Source organism: Camelus bactrianus, chromosome 32 (genome assembly GCF_048773025.1).
Source record: "Camelus bactrianus isolate YW-2024 breed Bactrian camel chromosome 32, ASM4877302v1, whole genome shotgun sequence".
Taxonomy (NCBI): Eukaryota; Metazoa; Chordata; class Mammalia; order Artiodactyla; family Camelidae; genus Camelus; species Camelus bactrianus.
In genome coordinates, this window is record NC_133570.1 from 7,719,049 (window position 1) to 7,737,575 (window position 18,527).

The window sequence follows — 18,527 nt, forward strand, 5'->3', positions numbered from 1 at the left end:
AGAAACATTACAGAGTGATGTTGCTAAAATGCAAAATGCAGTCTTGCTGGAGGAAGCAGAGATGGCAACCTGAGGAGATAGCCCCCGAGCAACACCTAAAGGGCAGAAAGTTTTCATGAAGGGACTTTGATGACATGGTTCTGGGTGTGGAGCGTCTCCACTCCAAAGAATGTCCCATGATGGACTACGAGTCCCACAGGGTACTTTGCACGAAAGAGCATTCCATGATCAAATCCATTTGGGAAACGCTGCTTCCTCTCTCCCTCTTCCAGAAATGCCCAGTGTGCATTATATTAAAGGCGCCAGAAAGTCCTGCAGGGAAGAAACTTGATGTGCTTGATGTGTCCCGGTCTGATCTGGCTTGGCACCTTTGTATGTGTTTGTGTCTATCTGTAGGTGTGTATGTGAGGAACCCTTATGAAATCCCATGGAGTGCAGGTTCCACAGGACACACTTGGGAAGTGCTGATTTGGGGGACAACAATGAGCGGCAAGCAGGGGCCATGGGGGTGTCCCAAGTGGCACCATGGTGAACTCTTCGCTGATCTCTTTTTCAGGAAATCAGAGAGATGGTGGCTCCTGTATTAAAAAGCTTCCAAGCTGAGGTAAGACCCAAGGCCCGTGGCATGTCACAAAAATATTCCCCAGTTCCCTCTCCTATCCCATCTGGAGTTGCCAGAGAATACCAGCAGCCTCTGGAAGCTTGGGAGAAACTTCCCTACCCTCATTGCAAACTCTGCCCCTTGGCCTGCAGATCAGCCAGTGGTGTTGTGATAAGAATGGGTTCTCTGTTCTGTTTGATGGGATTCCAGTGTCTGATCCCAAGAAATCCCTGCTCCCTAGACTTTGCCCAGCCTTATGCTCTGCTGCATCTAATATCTGTGACCTCGAACGAACCACCTTACCTTCCAGGCTTAGTTTCCCGTTCTTAAAATCAGAGATTTGAACTTGGTAACCTTTGCTCTCCCCTGGCATTCTGCTCTGCTTTGATTCTCTAAGGCAGCCTTCCAGATCAATCCAGACAGTCACCAGCCTGCCCTAAAATCCTCTCTACCACCCACCCTCTCAGTGTACAAAATCAGCACTGTTCACATCCTCTCCTGCCAACCCATAGGCCCTGGTTCCTTTAGCAGCAGCTGAGCTGTCTTCAGCCAGTTTTTTCTCTTGCCTTCCTGGAGCCCTGGAATGGAGCCGAACCTCCCCCATTTCTCCCCTTTGCTTGACTTTGTGACCAGGATTCTGAGAATGTCTGCTTGTCTGGCTGGCGCAGGAGGCAGGCTAGGAAAAGAATGGAATTACACTGAGTCGGGAATGGAAGGGGAGGCCATTTCTCAGATATTCTGTCTTTAGGGGGCTCTTTTCAGCCTTCCCCTGGATTCAGGCAGGACCCTAGAAGGATTGGCCCTTCTCAGAGCTCAGTAGTAGAGATGCATTTTAAGTATGTCGTCTGCCAAGTTACTTGAAATCTCTTTGGAACCACATAAGCGCATAAGGCAATATTAAAGTAAACAATAACTGGATTTACACAAATGTCGCTGATTTCCATATTTTTCATCCTTTCATTTTATTACTAAGTTGACTGATGTGCTTATTTATTTATAGGGCCATCCAGTGTTGATTCATTTGGTTGTGAGGTTGCCTAAGCTGAAAGAGGGGAGAAAACAGAAAGAAGACCAATAATGTTGGGAATGTGTTGTCAAGGCTTTGTATTTTAAAAAAAAAAGAGGTCCCCATCTGCCAGCTCATGGTCCCGTGAGGGGCACTCAGCACACAAGCCCTCTCGGGCAGCTGATCCCTCTGCCCAGCCCAAAGACAGGCATTGAGCCGCTCGTGTAGAGCATCGCTTTCTCGGCTGTTCCCTTGCTTGACTTGGTGCGGTGGAGCTTCTTTTAGCCACTGAGAACCTCAGTTTCCCTGTCGGTTGAAGGGGAATAGACACTATAGATCTTTTCATGTTGTTTTTAGAATTAACTGAAATATAATGCAGGGAAAGGGTTTGGTGCAATGCCTGGCTCATAGAGAGCTGCTCGGGAGTGAAGAACACAGACTCCAGAGTCAACCTGGGTTTGAATCCTGCCTCTGCCAGTTACTAGCTGTTTGACCTTAGGCAAGTCACTTGACCTCTCTCTTCCTCTGTTTCATACTCTGCAAAACTGGATCATAATTATAGCTATTTCGTAGGGTTATGACTGAGGAAGAACACAGTTAATACCCATGGAGTGCTTAGAACATTGCCTTCCGTATTAGAAGTCTTGTTATTTTATTAGTCCTGTTATCAGTCACTTTCAACACAGGTTTATTTGGCCTCCACTATGCCTGGACTGGAATCTGCCCCTTACCTAACTAGATGTTCAAAGCTTTTTATCCAAAACAAGGGGGTTTTCTGTGCCTATAGGAAGCAGGCATAACTTACGTAATCTTTTCAGTAGGAGAAAGAGTTAAACATTGGATTTCAGCAATGATCCAAAGACCCAGGTGCAGCGTGGTGGAAAGCACATGCCAGTCAGACTCAGATGGGCCTGGCTTGAATCTCAGCACTGCCTGTTACACTAGCTGTGTGGCCTGGGGGAAGTTCCTTAACCTCTCTGAGCTGCAGCTCTCCTCATTTAGTAACTGAGGCTAACTGTAAGAACTCTAAGAATTAAGCAGGGTGAAGGCAGTTGCCTGGAATTCTGAGAACTAGGCAGGGTGGAGGGTGTCTGGCACACAGTTGGTGCTCAGTAAGTGCAGGAGGAGAGTCTTAATGGGACCAAAAGAGACAAAGCTGAATTCTCATTACCAAACCCATGTGGCATGTTGAATAGACACTGTTTTAATAGCTGGGGATCTTCAAAGAACTTCGTTAATTTTCTTAAGAGGGTTTTCCATCGTCCCTTTAATGTACCAAAAAGACTACATTTGTCTGGAGTTTTATTCCCGAAACCCCTGCTTTCCTCATGATCTATTGACTAATCCATTGCGGCTGCCATGTCCCTCCCAGCGCCTCAGGGGAGAAGTGCCGGCAAAGAAAGGTGTTAATAAAAAGCATCTTCTTCATCCAGAACAAACTGCAGACACACAGGCCGTTTATAATCCAAATTTGATTTTCATTTTAATTTTTTTAATGAGGGCTCATCCTTTATACCGCTTCCCTCTCGCCATCCACTAGGCTCTGGGCTCGGAGCTGAGGATTCCCAAGTGGGCATTAATCACCTCCCAGGAATATTCCCCGAGGCAAACACCTTCCAGAGTCACATAAACTAACCCATAAAACGCCAAGGCTGAATATCGGACCCGTCATTCCTTCTTCCCCAGTGCGGGCCTCTTGTTGAAATATAGCATGTTCAAGTTCATTCCTTAATTTCACTCCACCAACCCTGAATGTATACAGAATCTGAGCATCCTTTTATCTTTTCATACTATATATGTGTGGTCTTTTTTCCTCTTTCTTTCTTTCGTGTGTGTGTGTGTGTGTGTGTGTGTGTGTGTGTGTGTGTGTGTCGTGCGCGCGCGCTAGCGCTGGTGGGAGGGGGGCGGAGAGGAAGTGAATTTGCCCTGCTGTGAATCAAGGAAGCTTTTCCTCTCCGCCTTGATTGCTTAAAGGACAGTCTTGATTCCCCCTGCTCAGGGAAACAAAGACAGCCAGAGAAGGTGGCTTAATGGAGACAGCTTGAAATGGCCAAAGTTTGAATATCCTTGCGCGCAGAGAAAAGAGCAAGACGAAAGCCCCGCTAATTACAAAAGTTGCTTTATGAAAGATAATTCAAAGCAATAATTTAGCAAACATAATCAAGTCGCACAGATGGGGTTGTTGATGGATGGATTGCAACATGCAATTAGCAGTTCTCGCAGTTACATATCATTAACCCTCCGAGCACAAAAATTATTTTCTCATTATTAGTTGAAAAGGTAAAATTAAGCTGACTAGACAGTAAAGGAACAAACTACAATTAATTACCTTCATTTATTACAGTCATTATTTTAAACTTATTTTTACTTGGAGAGAGAGAGATAAAAACATCTAAATTAAAAGTTTTGTTATGCTAAATCAGAGGTGAAACTTTTCTGAGGAGTGTGTGCAGTGGCCCAGCCAGAAGATGGCAAGGCCAGTGCTGGGAAGTTTTTTCTTCCCTGCTTCCTTTCTCTTCCGCCATGAAGGAGATGTGGCCTGCATGGTGGAAAACCCTTGCAGTTGAGTTGGAGCAGATACGTTCACCTGGGCCTGAATGAAACATAGCAGCTTGGGAACCAAGGGGGCTGACATGTACTCTGACCCCCAGGGCAGGTGGGAGAGCGTTGTGGTCAGACATCCAAGCTCTAAGTCACCCTAACACTGCTTATGTGTCTTCGTGTCTCTGAGCCACTATTTTTTGATCTGTAAATAGGGACAGCTCATCGGATTGCATGAGGTTCAATGAGATTCTCTGTCAACTGGTCAGCAAGTCATTTGTTCTCATTGTGGGTGGGTGTGTTTGGTTGCTTGGGGCTGAGAATGTCCTCAACCTGTCCTCTCAGGGTTAGAGGGGGCTCATGTGGCATGACTACCTTCTAGGAGGTCAGAGTGGGGGCCAAGACGCCACTTACAAAGAGACATATTAGATCATTAGTTGAGTCTATACAATCATTTATTCACTCAACAAACATTTATTGAGTACCTGCTGCATTCCAGGCCGTGTTCTAGATACTAGGCCCAGTGAAGGTCACAGCCTTGTAGTCAACCTGACTCCTCTTCCTGGTGTGAGGGAGGAAAGATATCTGTGTTAGAACTGAAAGGGCCACCCTTCTATTTGGTGCCTTGTGGGTCTACTCAACAAATACTTGTATAGTGTCCCTAGGAGTTCAGTGCCTGTGATTGAAATGACATCCAGGAGTCTATCTCCTGGATAAGAGATTCCTCTTACTTGCTGAACTTCACGGTCGCACTGTCCCTGTGATGGCTGCACACCTGCACTGTGTCCTGGTGTTCCCCCATCAAGAGGTGAAGCCTGTGTCTCCATTCTTTGAATCTGGGCCTGCTTCCACTTCAACCAGTAGAACATGGCACAAGTGACCCTGTGCCCTTACCAAGCAGAGGCCTCAGCCGGCCTGGTGGTTCCTCTGCCTACCTCTTCCAGCCCAGCCTCCATGTAAGAAATGCGACTGCCTGTTGGTGAGAAGCCCAGCCTGCTTAGAGAGGTCCTGGGTGATGAGACACGTCCCAAGGAGGAAAGCAGGCTCATTTTCCCAGCACCAAGTTCTTAGGCCTCCATCTCTGTGCAGGGCGTGCCTTCTCCCCTCCTGGTTCTGGGGGAGAGTGACGGGAGACGCAGAGAGCACGTAGCCTCCTCAGCTTCAGGCCTGGCATGGCCCTCCGGGGGCCCAGTGGGGAGTGTCAGCAGTCCTGCGCTTTTGTCTCTTCTCCTTTGTATTTCTTCCAATGGATTGGGGTACATCTCCCAGACAAACCCCAATGGCTGATGGGAGTCCAAGAGAAGACCCAGTAGAAGTTCTGTCCAGGGGGGAGCAGAGAGGAAATGTTGAAATAGGGGTTTGCAAGAAAGCAAAAGATGTGGTCCTGCCGCCTCCCCTGTGGGTGGTTTAGGTGGCAAAGTGTGGCACAGTGGCCGCCAGTCTGACACTCCCGGCCTTGGTGGATGTCGGTTGGAGGAGTGAATGACTCAGTCAGTCGGCAAATAAGTATGTCTACCCCTAGTTGAATGAGCCGTCACTGTGCCGTCTGTAAAACGAGGTGAGGACACTCTACCAGCCTGATCCATGTGGGATTCAGGGTGCCACCCTGATCAGAGATGAGACATCATAACCTGCCGTGTTCTGAGGCATTCCAGGTCCTTCCCTGGGGGCCTCACTCAGCCAAAGGCACCACACCGTCTGCCATGAGTCCCTCTCACTTTCAGGTGGGTAGAGAGCTGGAAATTCTCTCCTTTTGCCCACTGCACCTGCCAGGATCCTGGTGATTGATCAGACCCAGGCCAGGCCGACAGGAGACAGGAAGAGAGAGCAGAGACCAGGTGGCCACAGTGCGGCCTCCTGATTGGACGTTGCTGAGGCTTAGTTGCCCACTCCTGCCAGTTAATCAGCAGCCAGGCTTGGCCCTGCAGCTGGGCCCTGCCTGTGTTAGAGAAGTCTCCTGAAATGACTTTAACTGCACACCTACTGTGGGCTGCACGCTTTCTAAATGATTATTTCACATGTTCTTCATGATGTTTCTGTCAAGGGGAGGTTCTGGGATTATCCCCACTTTACAGATGAGAAAACTGAGGCTCAGAGGAGACAACTGCCATCCATTCAGTGCCTGAGGCACAGAGAGAACCGAGGGGCGTGAATCCAGGCCCAGGAGGGTAGTGGGGATAGAGAAAGCCCTTAGGGCAGAAATCCAAGGCCACTGGGTCCCTCTGCCGTCTGGCCCCTGCCAGCCTCTCCCCTGAGCCAGCAGGCAGCCTGGCTTGTTACCACCTCAGGGTGTTGCACTGCTGTTCTCTCTGTCCAGGAAGCTCTCTCTGTACCATCTCTTTTTCTGATTAACTCCTTTCAAGTGTCAGATCCTCGAGAAGTGGAGAAGCCCTCGCTGGCAGACCCACCGCTGGCCAGACTTGGAGCCCTCATCTTTCACAGCATGTCCCCAGCATGTACCCAGTGTGCCACTTAGCATAAGTCATCTTTATGGGCATCAGATCAGTCAGGGCCCTGGGGCTACTTTAAGGCCTTTGGCTGTGACTCTGAGGTGGGAGCCATGGGAGACTTTAGAGCAGAGGAGGGACCAGCTCTGACTCAGGTTTTAACAGGATCCCTCAGCCTCCTAATACCTCTGCATAGGAAGTAGGGCTGGCCTTTCGAAGATGACTGAGAGGAGGAGGCTGTGCCCCTTGCACCCCTTCCCTGAGCTCCTGCTCTCTGCCCCTATCCAGTGCCCAGAACCTGAAGTCATCGGTTCACTTCCCCCAGCATCTGTCCCAGCCCCAGACACTGAGGACTCTGGCTTCTCCTTCACAGGCAGTTGTGGGTGGGGAAGGGGGTTCCAGCCCAGGACAAGACCCCCAGGGGGTCAGTCCCTGTTCCTGCAGCTGAGTTGCCCGAGAAGGTCATGGAGGGCATCCTCAGAGCTCAGCTCACCTGAGACAGGCTGGTGCCTCCCTGCCCGGGCCCCGGGCCGCCCCACCCCAGCCCTGCATGGTGTCCTAGTTTGGTTCCCGTACTCCCCTCTGTTTCACTTCTGCCTCTAGGACTCCTGCCCTTCCTTTTGAGCTGAAATTTAATTACAGGATCCTTTTTTTTTTTCTTTTCGCCTTTTAACATTATTTGCTTTTCCAGCTATCTTTGATGCTATAATTCTCCCACTCTCCAAACGACCTTCTCTCTGTCACTCCCAGCACTGGCATGACCATCTCTTTGTAAGTGGGGCCCCCTTGGGGACACCACAGATGTTAGACAGTGCAGGCCTTACCAGCTGGCAAGGCCAGGGAGGAATGGCCTCACTGACCAGCAGGCCCCACTGGGAAAGATGAGCACGGGGACACACATGGGCTTGGAGCCAGGTTGGCACAGGCTTGCGTCGTAGCTCATCCCCTTCCCAGCTGTATGATCCTGGGCGAGTCACTTAACGTCTCTGGGCCTCCTCTTCCTTAGCTTTTAAATGGAGATGATGATAATAGTACCCGTCCCATAGAGTCGATGAGAGAGTTAAATGAGTTGATACTCGAAAAGCCGTGAGAACAAAGCCCAGCATGTTGGTCGGCGCTCCTAGCTGATGAGCTGAAACTTGCCTCGTCACATTTATTCCTCCCACGAGCCCATGAGGAGGCTTCTGCTCTCCCCCATTCTCAGGTGAGGTAACAGGCTCAGCGCCCAGCACTTGGTGGTGGGTGGTAACTCAGGCTGGGCTGCCAGCCAGCAGAAGTTGCCGAGTATTTAGCAACGCCTCTCACGCGTTGCCACCTCTCAGCAGCAGGGCAAGGGAGGCACCAGTGGTATCGTCTTCTCTTACAGGTGAGAACTTGGGTTTCAGAGAGGTTAAGCTGCTTGTCTAAGCTCACACAGCTCCTCACCAGCAGAGCAGAGGGTGGAAGATGCAGACCTCAACTTGGAGGGCTGAACAGAGCTTCTGAGGAGTCTGCAAGGTTACTGACGGGACTAAGAGGGTCTAGATTGAGGGCCTTATTGGACGCTTGCAGGTGGTCAGGGCTGGAAAGTTCTTTTCGCTCAGCCAGATCTGTCCCTTTCAGATACAACTTTGCTGAGCTTTTCCAGGCAGGATCCGATAGAGAAGCCCAGCCACTGTAAGGAGCTGGGATTCAAACCCTGCTCCACACACCTAGCTCAGGACTTGGCATGTAGCAGGTGCTTAGTCAATAGGGTGTCACTTGCAAGATGCAACGAGAAAGACTTCTGTCCGCGCCGTCCCCCGCCGCCGCTTACTGTCCCTGGCTGGCCCACGTGCGTGCACGCTCCCCACACCCTCCACTTTGATGACATAGTAACTTTGATGGTGCAGGTCTCCTTGGCTCCCATAACCCAGTCTGGCCCCTCCGGCTTTGCCCTGCTCACGTTGGGGTAAAACTTATAATGAGTTGAACATCCTTCTGAATTTAATATTAAGAACCCACCAAAGCATCATTGAACCTGTCACACCATATTACAACCAAATTAAGAACCAACAGCAATCCTCTTTCATTCGGTATCATATGCCTTATAAAGTAAATTATTAATGCTTTTTCCCCCCAGTTAAGCAGTTATTTGCAGTTGTTCCGGGTATTTCTCATTAGAAATAACATCATCTAAAGAACGATATTGATTGATTTTTTTAATCTTGGAATCATGGACGTGAACCACATATTTATATGACATTCCCTTTAACTAGAATTCTCATGCTTTATTTTTATATTATTGATCTTTTTGACACGAATTGCTTTTTGGCCTTGTGCGAACGTTGTAAGCTTTCCGCCTGCAGAGGAATGGGCCGGCGTCTGGGCCGAGCTGGGAAGAGTGATCACTCCAGCGGCATGGCGGTAACATTCCCGCACATTTAACAACAATTAGTCTATGCTGATGCCACAGTAGGCTTTCGTGTATGAAAATTTACAAGCCTTTTAATGGACTGCATTATGGAAGGCCATGCGGGTCCAGGCGGTGGGGAGATGGGGCCGCCGGGCGCACATCCATCTCGTGGCACTGTCAGCCCATCGGCTCTTGGCTCGCGTCTGCCTGGGGGTAGCGGCGAGCAAAGCAGACCAGACGCGACTGCAGCAGCCTGCCCAGCGCCCCGGCGTGGGACGGGCGGCCCTTCGCCCAGTCACTCGTGCATCCATTCAGTGGATGAGCACCTGCTGGGTGCCAGGCGAGGGGCTAGGTGCTGGGGCTAAGGTGGTGAACATGATTGATTCGTGTGCTCAGGAAATAGTTGAGCGCCGCCATGTGCTGAGAACCGTGCTAAGCACTGGGGGTGAGAAGGTGATCACAGATTATTCATCCGGTGCCCATGGTGTGGAGAAGAAATGTCATAAGCCTCGAGCCACGCAGACCTGGGGTGCAGTCCTGGCTCTGTCCCTTGCCAGGGTTCTTGGTGAAACCTTGGTTTCCTTGGTTGTAAAACAGGAATGGTAACTGTCGCTTCCATGTAGGGAGGCCAGAAGAATTCATGCAGATAAAGAGCTCGATGCAGTAAACCTCCCAGAGACGGAACCGTAGCATCATGACTATTTAGTGTCGTTGCCCCTTCCCCTCCAGCCAGCAGCCCTGGAACACACACGCACACTCCCGCTTCTTTTCCAGTTCCACTGAGACTTTCACTCTCAGCAGCAGACATTTATTTGGCACCTGCGGTATACCAGGGTGAGTACCAGGCTCCAGGGATGTGGCGGTGAGCATCTCTAGATACCGTTTCTGTCCTCCTGGCACTCACAGCCTAGTGAGAGAGACAGCCAGACACACATCCCTCAGTGCCAGCAATGGGATTATTACTGAGTTTCACATGGCTAAGATGTGGGATGGGAGAGGTTCCACCAGCCCACCCATTTCCTCACTCAGAAACTATTTCTTGAGCCTGTACTATGTGCAGACCCTGTGTGGGGCCCTGGGGATACAGCAGGGAATAAGACAGAGAGTCCCCTGTCCCTGAGGTGCTCAGAGTATAGGCGGTCAGGAGCACAGTTTTGGAGCCAGACTGCCTGGGTTCACATCCCTGCTCTGCTGCTTACTAATTGTGTGACCTGGGGCAAGTTGTGTTTCTCTCTTTGTGCCTTGATTTCTTCATCTATAAAATGGGACTCATAATAGCCCCTAACTTACAGGGTAAGTGTGAGGAGCAAATGAAGTAACAGACATACAGGCTTAAAATAATGCCTGATGTAAAGAGAGCTGAGATCAGTGTCAGAGGCTGTGATCATCTTGATTATTACAATGATTTCGGTTCTGAAATTGTCCCACGGTGCATTAACTAATTATGGATGTGCTAAATGCTGCGGAGGCAAAATGCAGTTGTTCCCAGATAGACCCCACTCTTACCCTCCCTTTGACCTAGCTCTGAGGCAGAGGGCTGGACTGCATGACCCTCTGGGGTTGTTGCCCCAGGAGGAGGGGGGCCTTGAAGTGCCATCCCCAAGTTCAGGTACTGGAGAAAGAACCTTCCTGGCCATGGGCCTCCTCTGTGAGTGGGCCGCTCAAGAGGCCCTCGGGCATCCAGTATCACAGTCAAACCCTCCCCATGCCCTGAGCGGCAGGAATGAGGCCCAGAGAGGGTGAGAAACCCACCTGTGGTTACACAGCCAGGAGAAGGAAGGGCTTGATGCTGTTTCAGATCCATGCAATCCCCTTACCCAGAGTGGCCCCAGTCAAGCAGCTGGATTTGGGGTCTCGGAAAACAGGGTCCAAGCCCCACCACACTGCCTAGCTGTGTTACCTTGGGCAGGTCACTTCACCTCCAGTCTCAGTCTCCTGTCCTGTAAAGTGGGTTCTTGTAACACCCTCCTTGTTCATCCCTGGTGATGGGCGTGGGACGCCCATGTGATCACCCCGCTGAAAGGAAGCATCCTCCATCTGACCCTCTGTTACTCAGAGCATGGTCCATGGGCCAGCAGCACCCACATCGCGTGGAAGCTTGGTGGAAATGCAGTCTCGTTGGCCACCCCCCACCCCTTCCCCCAGATCTCCTGAATCAGAATCTGCAGTTTAACAAGGTCCGCCAGTAAATCAACTACACTTCAATTAAAAAAAAAAGATCCCGCAGCAACTTGGTAAGTTGTGTGTACATTAAAGTTTGAGATGCTCAACCTGAGAGAGACCTGGCAGCCCAGTGATATCTCCTGAGGGCTTTAAAAAATACTGAGACCCGGGTCGCACCCCAGAGTGGCTGGCATTCTTGGTCTGGCATGAGCCCTGGCATCAGGATTTTTAAAGCTTCTGCTCGTGATCCTAGTATTTGAGATATTCTTCTGCCCCAGAAACTCACCACCTAGTGGAGGAGACACACATGGAAATAAGCAGCGGCGTGCCAGTAAATGAACAGCTGGCTGTCTGGGGAGCCCTGATTTCTGCGCTGTCCAAGCGTGGAGTTGGGAAGATTCGTGCAGTAGCATCTTATGTGGCATTTCCACCACACAGACACACCAGCTGTGCATAACCGAGAGTGGTAATATACCGCCACATAATTAGGAAGTGACGAGTATTGAATATGTATTTCCTTTTTTCTTTTCCAGTTTTTTTGTGATAAAATACAAATAACATTACATTTACCATTTTAACTATCTTTAACTGGATAGTTCGGTGACATTGAGTACGTTCACATTATTGTGCAACCATCACCACCATCCATCTCCAGGACTCTTCTCATCTTCCCAAACTGAAACTCTGTTCCCATTAAACACTAACTCTCCAGTCCCCACCCCTGGCAACCACAGTTCTGCTTTCTGTCTCTGTGAATTTGACCACTCCAGGTACTTCGTCTAAGTGGAATCATACAGCATTTGTCTTTTTGTGACTGGCTTATTTCACTCAGCAAAGAGTCCTCAAGGTTTATCCATGTTGTAGTACCATTATGAGTAGTATAATTTATTCTAATTGTAGGTTAAATGATTTAAATTTTTAATGATGGCCGCATTTAACAACCAGCTTGCAAAACTCCTGAAAATTTAAGTTTGCAAGTTGCTATAGGTCAGCCCCCAGCACACCACCAGAAAGTAATCCACATGCCAAGTGACAGCAGAGGTACAAATGGCAGGCAGGCTTTAGGACAGGAGTCAGCACACTGTGGCCCTCGGGCCAAAGCCTGTTTTGTAAAATTTTATTGTAGCACAGCCATGCCCATTCATTCATATATCGTCCATGACTGCTTTCCCATCACAGTGGCAGAGTTGAGTAGTTACAACAGTTGTTATGGCCCACAAATCCAAAAATATTTATTATCTGGCCCTCTATGGAAGAAGCTTGCTGGCTCCTGCTTTTAGGTGTACAGGGAGTGGGAGAGAATGAATAGTCTTACTCATTCACTTATTCATTCACTCATTTACTCTGCAAATATTTACAGAGCACCTGTGTGCCAGGCACTGTTCTAGGCACAGGAGCAAGTAAGATACTTCCGCCCACAGCGGACCTGCTGGGGGATGACAGATGTAATTCAGACATTTGCACAGCAAGGAAATATATAATTACCATCTGTAGCAGCAGCTGTGACACGGAGCTCCAAAGGGCTATGAGAGCATCTTAGGCTGTCAAGGAGAACTTCCAGGAGGAAATGACCAAGACTAAAGCAAGAATAAGAACATTCTAGACATAGGAAGGGTAGAATGGCCTGCTAGGTAAAAGGAACAGCATGTGCAAATGCCCTGAGGGAGAAGGGAAGTGAGAATTGCAAGGCTGAAAGCTTGGGAGAGGTGGCCAGAGTCCCTCAGGCCTCACTTGAGCCAGGCTTACCCTGGCACGCTGGCCCCCATTGCCTCCCCACCCTCAAAGACCACCTCCTAAATTCTCTCCACCTGCCTCCCTCCTTGCCCTGGAGCCCACACTGTAATTGTAAATAAAAGACAAAAGTCTCCTATTTATTTCCTCCCTGAGGTTTATGAACTCCTGCTCTCTGATAAAATCGTTCTCAGCACAAGCACAAAATAATAACAATTAAAATACATAAAGCCAAATGTTAGCAGAGACCAGTGAAGATTAAGATCAGCCAGTTCTGTGTCCCAGAACCGTACCGAGGCCCTGCCCTGAAACCCAGGGACTGAGACCAGAGGTGGGGTCAGGGATGGGAGGAGGTTTCCATTTCTTGAGCACCTACTGGATACCACACTCAGGGCGTCTCAGACGTCTGGGATGTTGTGGAATATTCTAGAGAATCCTAAGGAGAAACAAACTCAGAGAGGTTGAGACACAGAGATCACATAGCTGAGACGTAGAAGAGCTGGGATTCGAACCCAGTGTGTCTGCACTCGTCACGGTGGCTCATTCCTGTGGCAACAGCATCAGACACAGTCCTCCTCACATCACAGCCTAGTGCTGGCTGATGAGGGAGGGGCTGTGCTCCTCACAGTCATTCAGGGACCCGGGCGTCTCCTGTCTTCTAGCTCTGCCCTTCACTGCGTCCCAGAGTCCCCTTCACTTAGTCACTACATGGGGAAGGTTCTCAAGGGCCAGACCTGGAAGTGGCCACATCATTGCCACCCACAGTCCCTTGACCAGAATTCAATTATAAGGCCATGTCCAATTTCAAGGGAGGCTGGAAATACAGTCTGTCGTGCGCCTAAGAGAGGGAGGAAATAAAGGGGGCTAGGTGAGCTCATAACCCTGCCTGCTGCACTGTGGACTCCTGATGGATGAAGAAACTACCTCATTAGCTGTTGGGGAATGAGGTGGAGCCTGGAAAACAGTAGATCAGTACATTTTGGACAAAAGAACAGGAAATGGATTTCAAGGGGCCTGTCAAGTCCAGGGAACAGCAAAGCAAGGGCAGGGAAGGATTTTAACAATTCGGCACGTGTTATAAAGCTCCTACTCTGTGTCCTTCTCTGTGCTGGACCGGCTGAGGGAAAAATGAGCTCTGTCCAACAAGGAGGGCAAGCCATTCACTGGGATCCCACACCTGCAGTCCACTAAGAAAAAAAACAAATGTAAACTTAGAGCAAAAAGTCCTCAGTGTACCAAGGGGAAGGTGATTACCTTGGTAGACTGGCAATCAGGGAAGTCTTCCCAGAGGAGGTGAAGTCCCAGCTCAGGTTAGGAAGACTTGGACAGGGTGGAACCTGGAGAATGAGATGTGGTGGTAAGAGACAAGGCTTGGCCTCAAGCAGACCTGAGCTTGAGCCCCAGTTTGACCACTGGCCCAGTGATCCTAGCTAGGCAAGTCACTTCCCCTCTTTCTGAGCCTGTTTCCCCATCAATAAAATGGTACTTGGTATACAGGCTTGTTGTGAGGATTAAATGAAATGGTCATGTGTGTGGAGTGCTTAGCTCAATACAGAGCACACAGAAGGCTTAAAGTGAAGACTGACTGTTCCCCAGTGGCTGTTCGGAGAGCAGTGCCACATACCTGGAGCTGTGATACGTAGGCGGGTGGAGGAGAGGACAAGGCTAAGAAACGTGGGCAGGACAGAGGGGCCCTGAATGTCGAGTTAAGTCTGCACTTTGTCTTGTGGGTAGATGAGGTTTCATGGAGTCTTTTGATGTATGAGGACAGCGTGACCTGAAGCCTTTTCTAGAAAGACTCCTCTAGAGATAAATGGGGTGGGAGAGGGTTGACTCGGAAGTCAGGATTCGGAGCACTTGAGACACACAGCAATAACGGTGTTCTGACCTGAGGGAGAGGCAGAGGAGTGGGAAAGAGAGGGCTGGTTTGAAAGAGTTTGAAAGTGGGGGGCCTGGCCTGGATGTGGCCTACGGAGATAAAAGGCTTGAGTCTCAGGCTTCAGGGGTCAGTGGGACATGACATCATTGGCAAAAAAGGCAGAGGCAGAGTTGGTTTCAGGGCGACAAGCCCAGTTGGTCTGGACACCTTGCCTCAACCCCAGTTCTGCCTCTTACCTGCTGTGTGACCTTGGGCAAGTCACTTGGCCTCCCTGAGCCTCATCTCCCCAATCTGGAAAACGAGGATGATACTTGTCCCTCCCTAATAGGGATGTTATTGTGTGAGACCTGGGTTCAAATTCTGAACCTGCCACTTAACTAGCAGCTTCAAGTTATGAAATGATTTTTTAAATCTCTCTGCTTTAGTTTTCTTTTCTATAACAATTGCAAAAATAATTGTCACAAAAACCTTGCCTCTTAAAAGCAGCAAAAACTTTCTAGCATCCAATGTGAAGAAGGGTCATTGTGTCCATCCCTGTCTCCTGCTGGCTTGATCTCAGAATATCCTGGATAGAGAGCTGTTGTGTCCTCTGAGCCTTTGCACATTTGGTTCCCTTCTCTCAGAATGCTCTTCCTCCATAAGCCCCCTGGCAAATCCCTGCTTATCCTTGAAGGCTCCACCCAAATAGAGATCCTCCAGGTTTCTACCCTCACACCTGTACCTCCTGGATTGTTGGCCTTTCTAATGTGCCCTGTGAACCACAGTCTCTTAATGGTCGAGGATGGGTTGTTGACATCTATACCTCTTCTGAAAATGACTCAGGCATCGCAGAGTCCAGTCGTCTCATTTTCCAGATTAATTCATCCAGTGCTCTCTGCCAGAATGCAGACAACATATGGCGTGCCTCCTTGCTCCAGGAGCCTTCCAGTAACTTCCATCTGTGCTGTAATGAAATCCAGACCCCTGACAACCCTCTACCATTGAGTCCCAGCCTTATCTGCTACCTTGTTCCTCTTCTTTGTATCCTTTATGCTTTTCTTTGGAAGCACGCTCTCCCTACCTCAGGGCCTTTGTACCTCCTCTTCACTACTTGATGCTTTCTCCCCACCTGTTTTGTCCACTTAATGCAGAGGTTCTCAACCTTGGCACTACTGACATTTCGGACTGGATAATTCTTGGTTGTGGGGGCTGTCCTGTGCATTACAGTGTGTTCAGTAGTGTTCCTGGTCTCTACCCACCAGATGTCAATAGCACGTCTTTCCTTAGTTGGCCAGCCAGAGTGTCTCCAGGCAGTGTCCCCCTGAGGGGCACAACTGCTTAGACCCACTGACCTAATGCCTATACATCTTTCAGATCGCTGTTCAAATATGACTTCCTCAGGAAAACCTTTGTGGCCCCAGATTTAATCAGGCTTCCCCATTACATACTTACTCATAGCTTTCACAATACTTAGCATTGTTTGTAATAATATGTTTATTTGCCTAATTATTCAAATAATGCTTGTTCCTCCCATTTAACCAAAGGAAGGAGGGAGCGCTTTGTAGACTGCTATGTTCCTGAGTCCCATGCAGCACCTGACACACGATAGGTACTGAATAAATATTTATTAAGTGGATGTTGACACAATAACATTGGCAGGCATTGCTATGGCTGTTTCTGTGTTCCAGGCAGTATTCTAAGCACTTCACAGATGCCAATTCATTGTTCTCCATGACCATCCAATAAGGTAGATACTGTTATTATCAACATTTAACAAATGAGATGAGTGAGGCACAGAGAGGTTAGGTAACTTGCCTAAGGTCACACAGCCCATAAGAGGCAAAGGTAAGATTTGAACTCAGACAGTCCAGCTCCAGAGTCCTTACCCTTAACCATTATTTATTAAGCACCTACTGTGTGCCAGGCCCTGGGGACAGCAGCAGTGAACAAGAGCTACATGGCCCTAGGTTCCAAGAATCCCACTCAGATTCAGAAAGGTGGCTCTGTTTACACGTGCAGACGTTCAGGCACAGAGATGCTCAGATGCTGAGCAAGACCACACAGCCAGTTGGCGGCAGAATACACCACCTCTTTATTCCAGGCTTTACATGCTTCCTACCACACCCCGTGTCCACAGAGTAGGGACACTTTGACAATTTAACCAGTCAATTATAATAATATTTTTCTCTCAGAATGTTTAATAGAAAAAAAAAGTTGGCTTGCTAAGGTATAATCATGGCTCAGAGGCCAACCTGACATTAGTTATTAATTAGGCCATTATGCATTCCACAGTGATAATTGCTTTGCTGCAAAGTCACCAAGCATGAAACGGACCCAGCACAGAAACGCAATCTATCAATCTGAGAAGTCGCAGCCCAGTTGCGTTCTCTCACCTTGAGTCGGGTGTACGTCAGAGCAGGAAACAAAAAGAAATTGATGATACATCGATAGGCCATAGCAACTGGACCCTTCCCGGTCCCGCCCCAAGACGGTCGCGTGCCTGGACGCAGGGATGGTGTTTAAGCAAAATTTATCAGCGAGAATGGCCATTTCTCTTTGATCTCCTAGCCACTGGAAATCTGTTCATCTCCTTGCCTTTTTTTCCCCATCTTGGGAGAGGAAAAAAGCCATCTGTTTGCCTCGCCTGTTACTTTTGCAATGAGTAGGGTAGGGGAACTGCAGCTGCCGGGGCTGCCTGGGCGTCAGGAGCAACGCGGCACCTCCGCCTGTGTTCTGTCTCCGTCTAAGTTCTGTCCCTGGTCTTGGAGGAGGAAGAAAGGAGACTCCCCCAACCCCACACGGAGCCTCCGAGTGGAAGGTGTCAGTGTCGAGGGCAGCTGGAGATCCATCTTAAGAGAAAACCTTGGGATACAAGAAACAAAAACCCACCCAGGCTAACCTACATGAAGAGAATTTAGTTTAATATTAGCTGTGATGATATTTACGGGACATCTGTTGTTTGCCAGATGCACGGTTGTGTCGTTTAATCCTCGTAGCAGTCCTGAGGAAAATGTTGGTATTTCCCTCATTTTACAGATGAAGAAACTGAGGCTCATCCAGGTGAGGTGACTTGTCCAAGGTCCCACCAATTTGAACCCAAACTCATGAGCACAACATTCACCTGAGGCCACATGAGAGGCCAGAGAAAACACAGCTGGGCTTCCCAGAGGGTGGGACAAGGACCTAGAATAGTCCAGGAGCAAGGATGGTGCTTCCACAAGGGGTCGGGTCCCTTGCCCTGCCCTCTTTCTGGGTTGGCTTTGTCACACATGGTAGATGGAAGGTGGCCCCCCATAATGGCCATCTCAGCCCCCAGGTCCACCCCCTCCCCCCGCCAGTCACTGAAGCTAATTACCGAGACAGATCAAAATCAACCAGTCTCAAATTTAAACTGCTGGGGTAACAGAGATCACTGGCCTAGCTCGAGACCAGTGTCCACCCCTGGCACATCGGCAGTGGACAGGAAGATGCCTCAGGGCAAACATCAGCTGCTGTGGCCAGTCTCAGGGGGAGAAGGAAGGTCACAGACTTGCAGCCTGCCATCAGCCTCATTCAACTTCCTGTTGTGTGTCCGTTCACACAGTCCCACCTCTCCCTCTCATCTCACCGTTTCAATGGGCCCCTTCACATTGTGGAGTTACCACTCACATACTGGTTCCTGCAGACGTTTGGGGTTTTGCTCCTAAAAGAGTGGTAGAGTAATTCTCAGCGAACAGAGAGGGTAGACAGCCATCTACCTGAGGGTCTAGAAAGCCCTGCAGATCTCAACCAGCCCAATACTTTACATTTTGCCCAGAAGTCAAGAT

At 49.3% G+C, this 18,527-nt stretch overlaps 1 protein-coding gene across 7 annotated transcripts in view; it reads left to right on the forward strand.

Annotated features, from left to right (window-relative positions):
- CUX2 (cut like homeobox 2) overlaps nucleotides 1–18,527 on the forward strand; it is a 241,003-nt gene that overhangs the window by 145,430 nt on the left and 77,046 nt on the right. For 6 of the 7 annotated variants that reach the window (XM_074356279.1, XM_074356275.1, XM_074356276.1 and 3 more), the window contains one exon: nucleotides 557–604. The exons of the other annotated variant lie outside the window; for it this stretch is intronic. In XM_074356279.1, coding sequence (XP_074212380.1) covers nucleotides 557–604 — 48 coding nt within the window. The remainder of the gene's footprint in view (nucleotides 1–556; nucleotides 605–18,527) is intronic. 7 annotated transcript variants of the gene reach the window in all.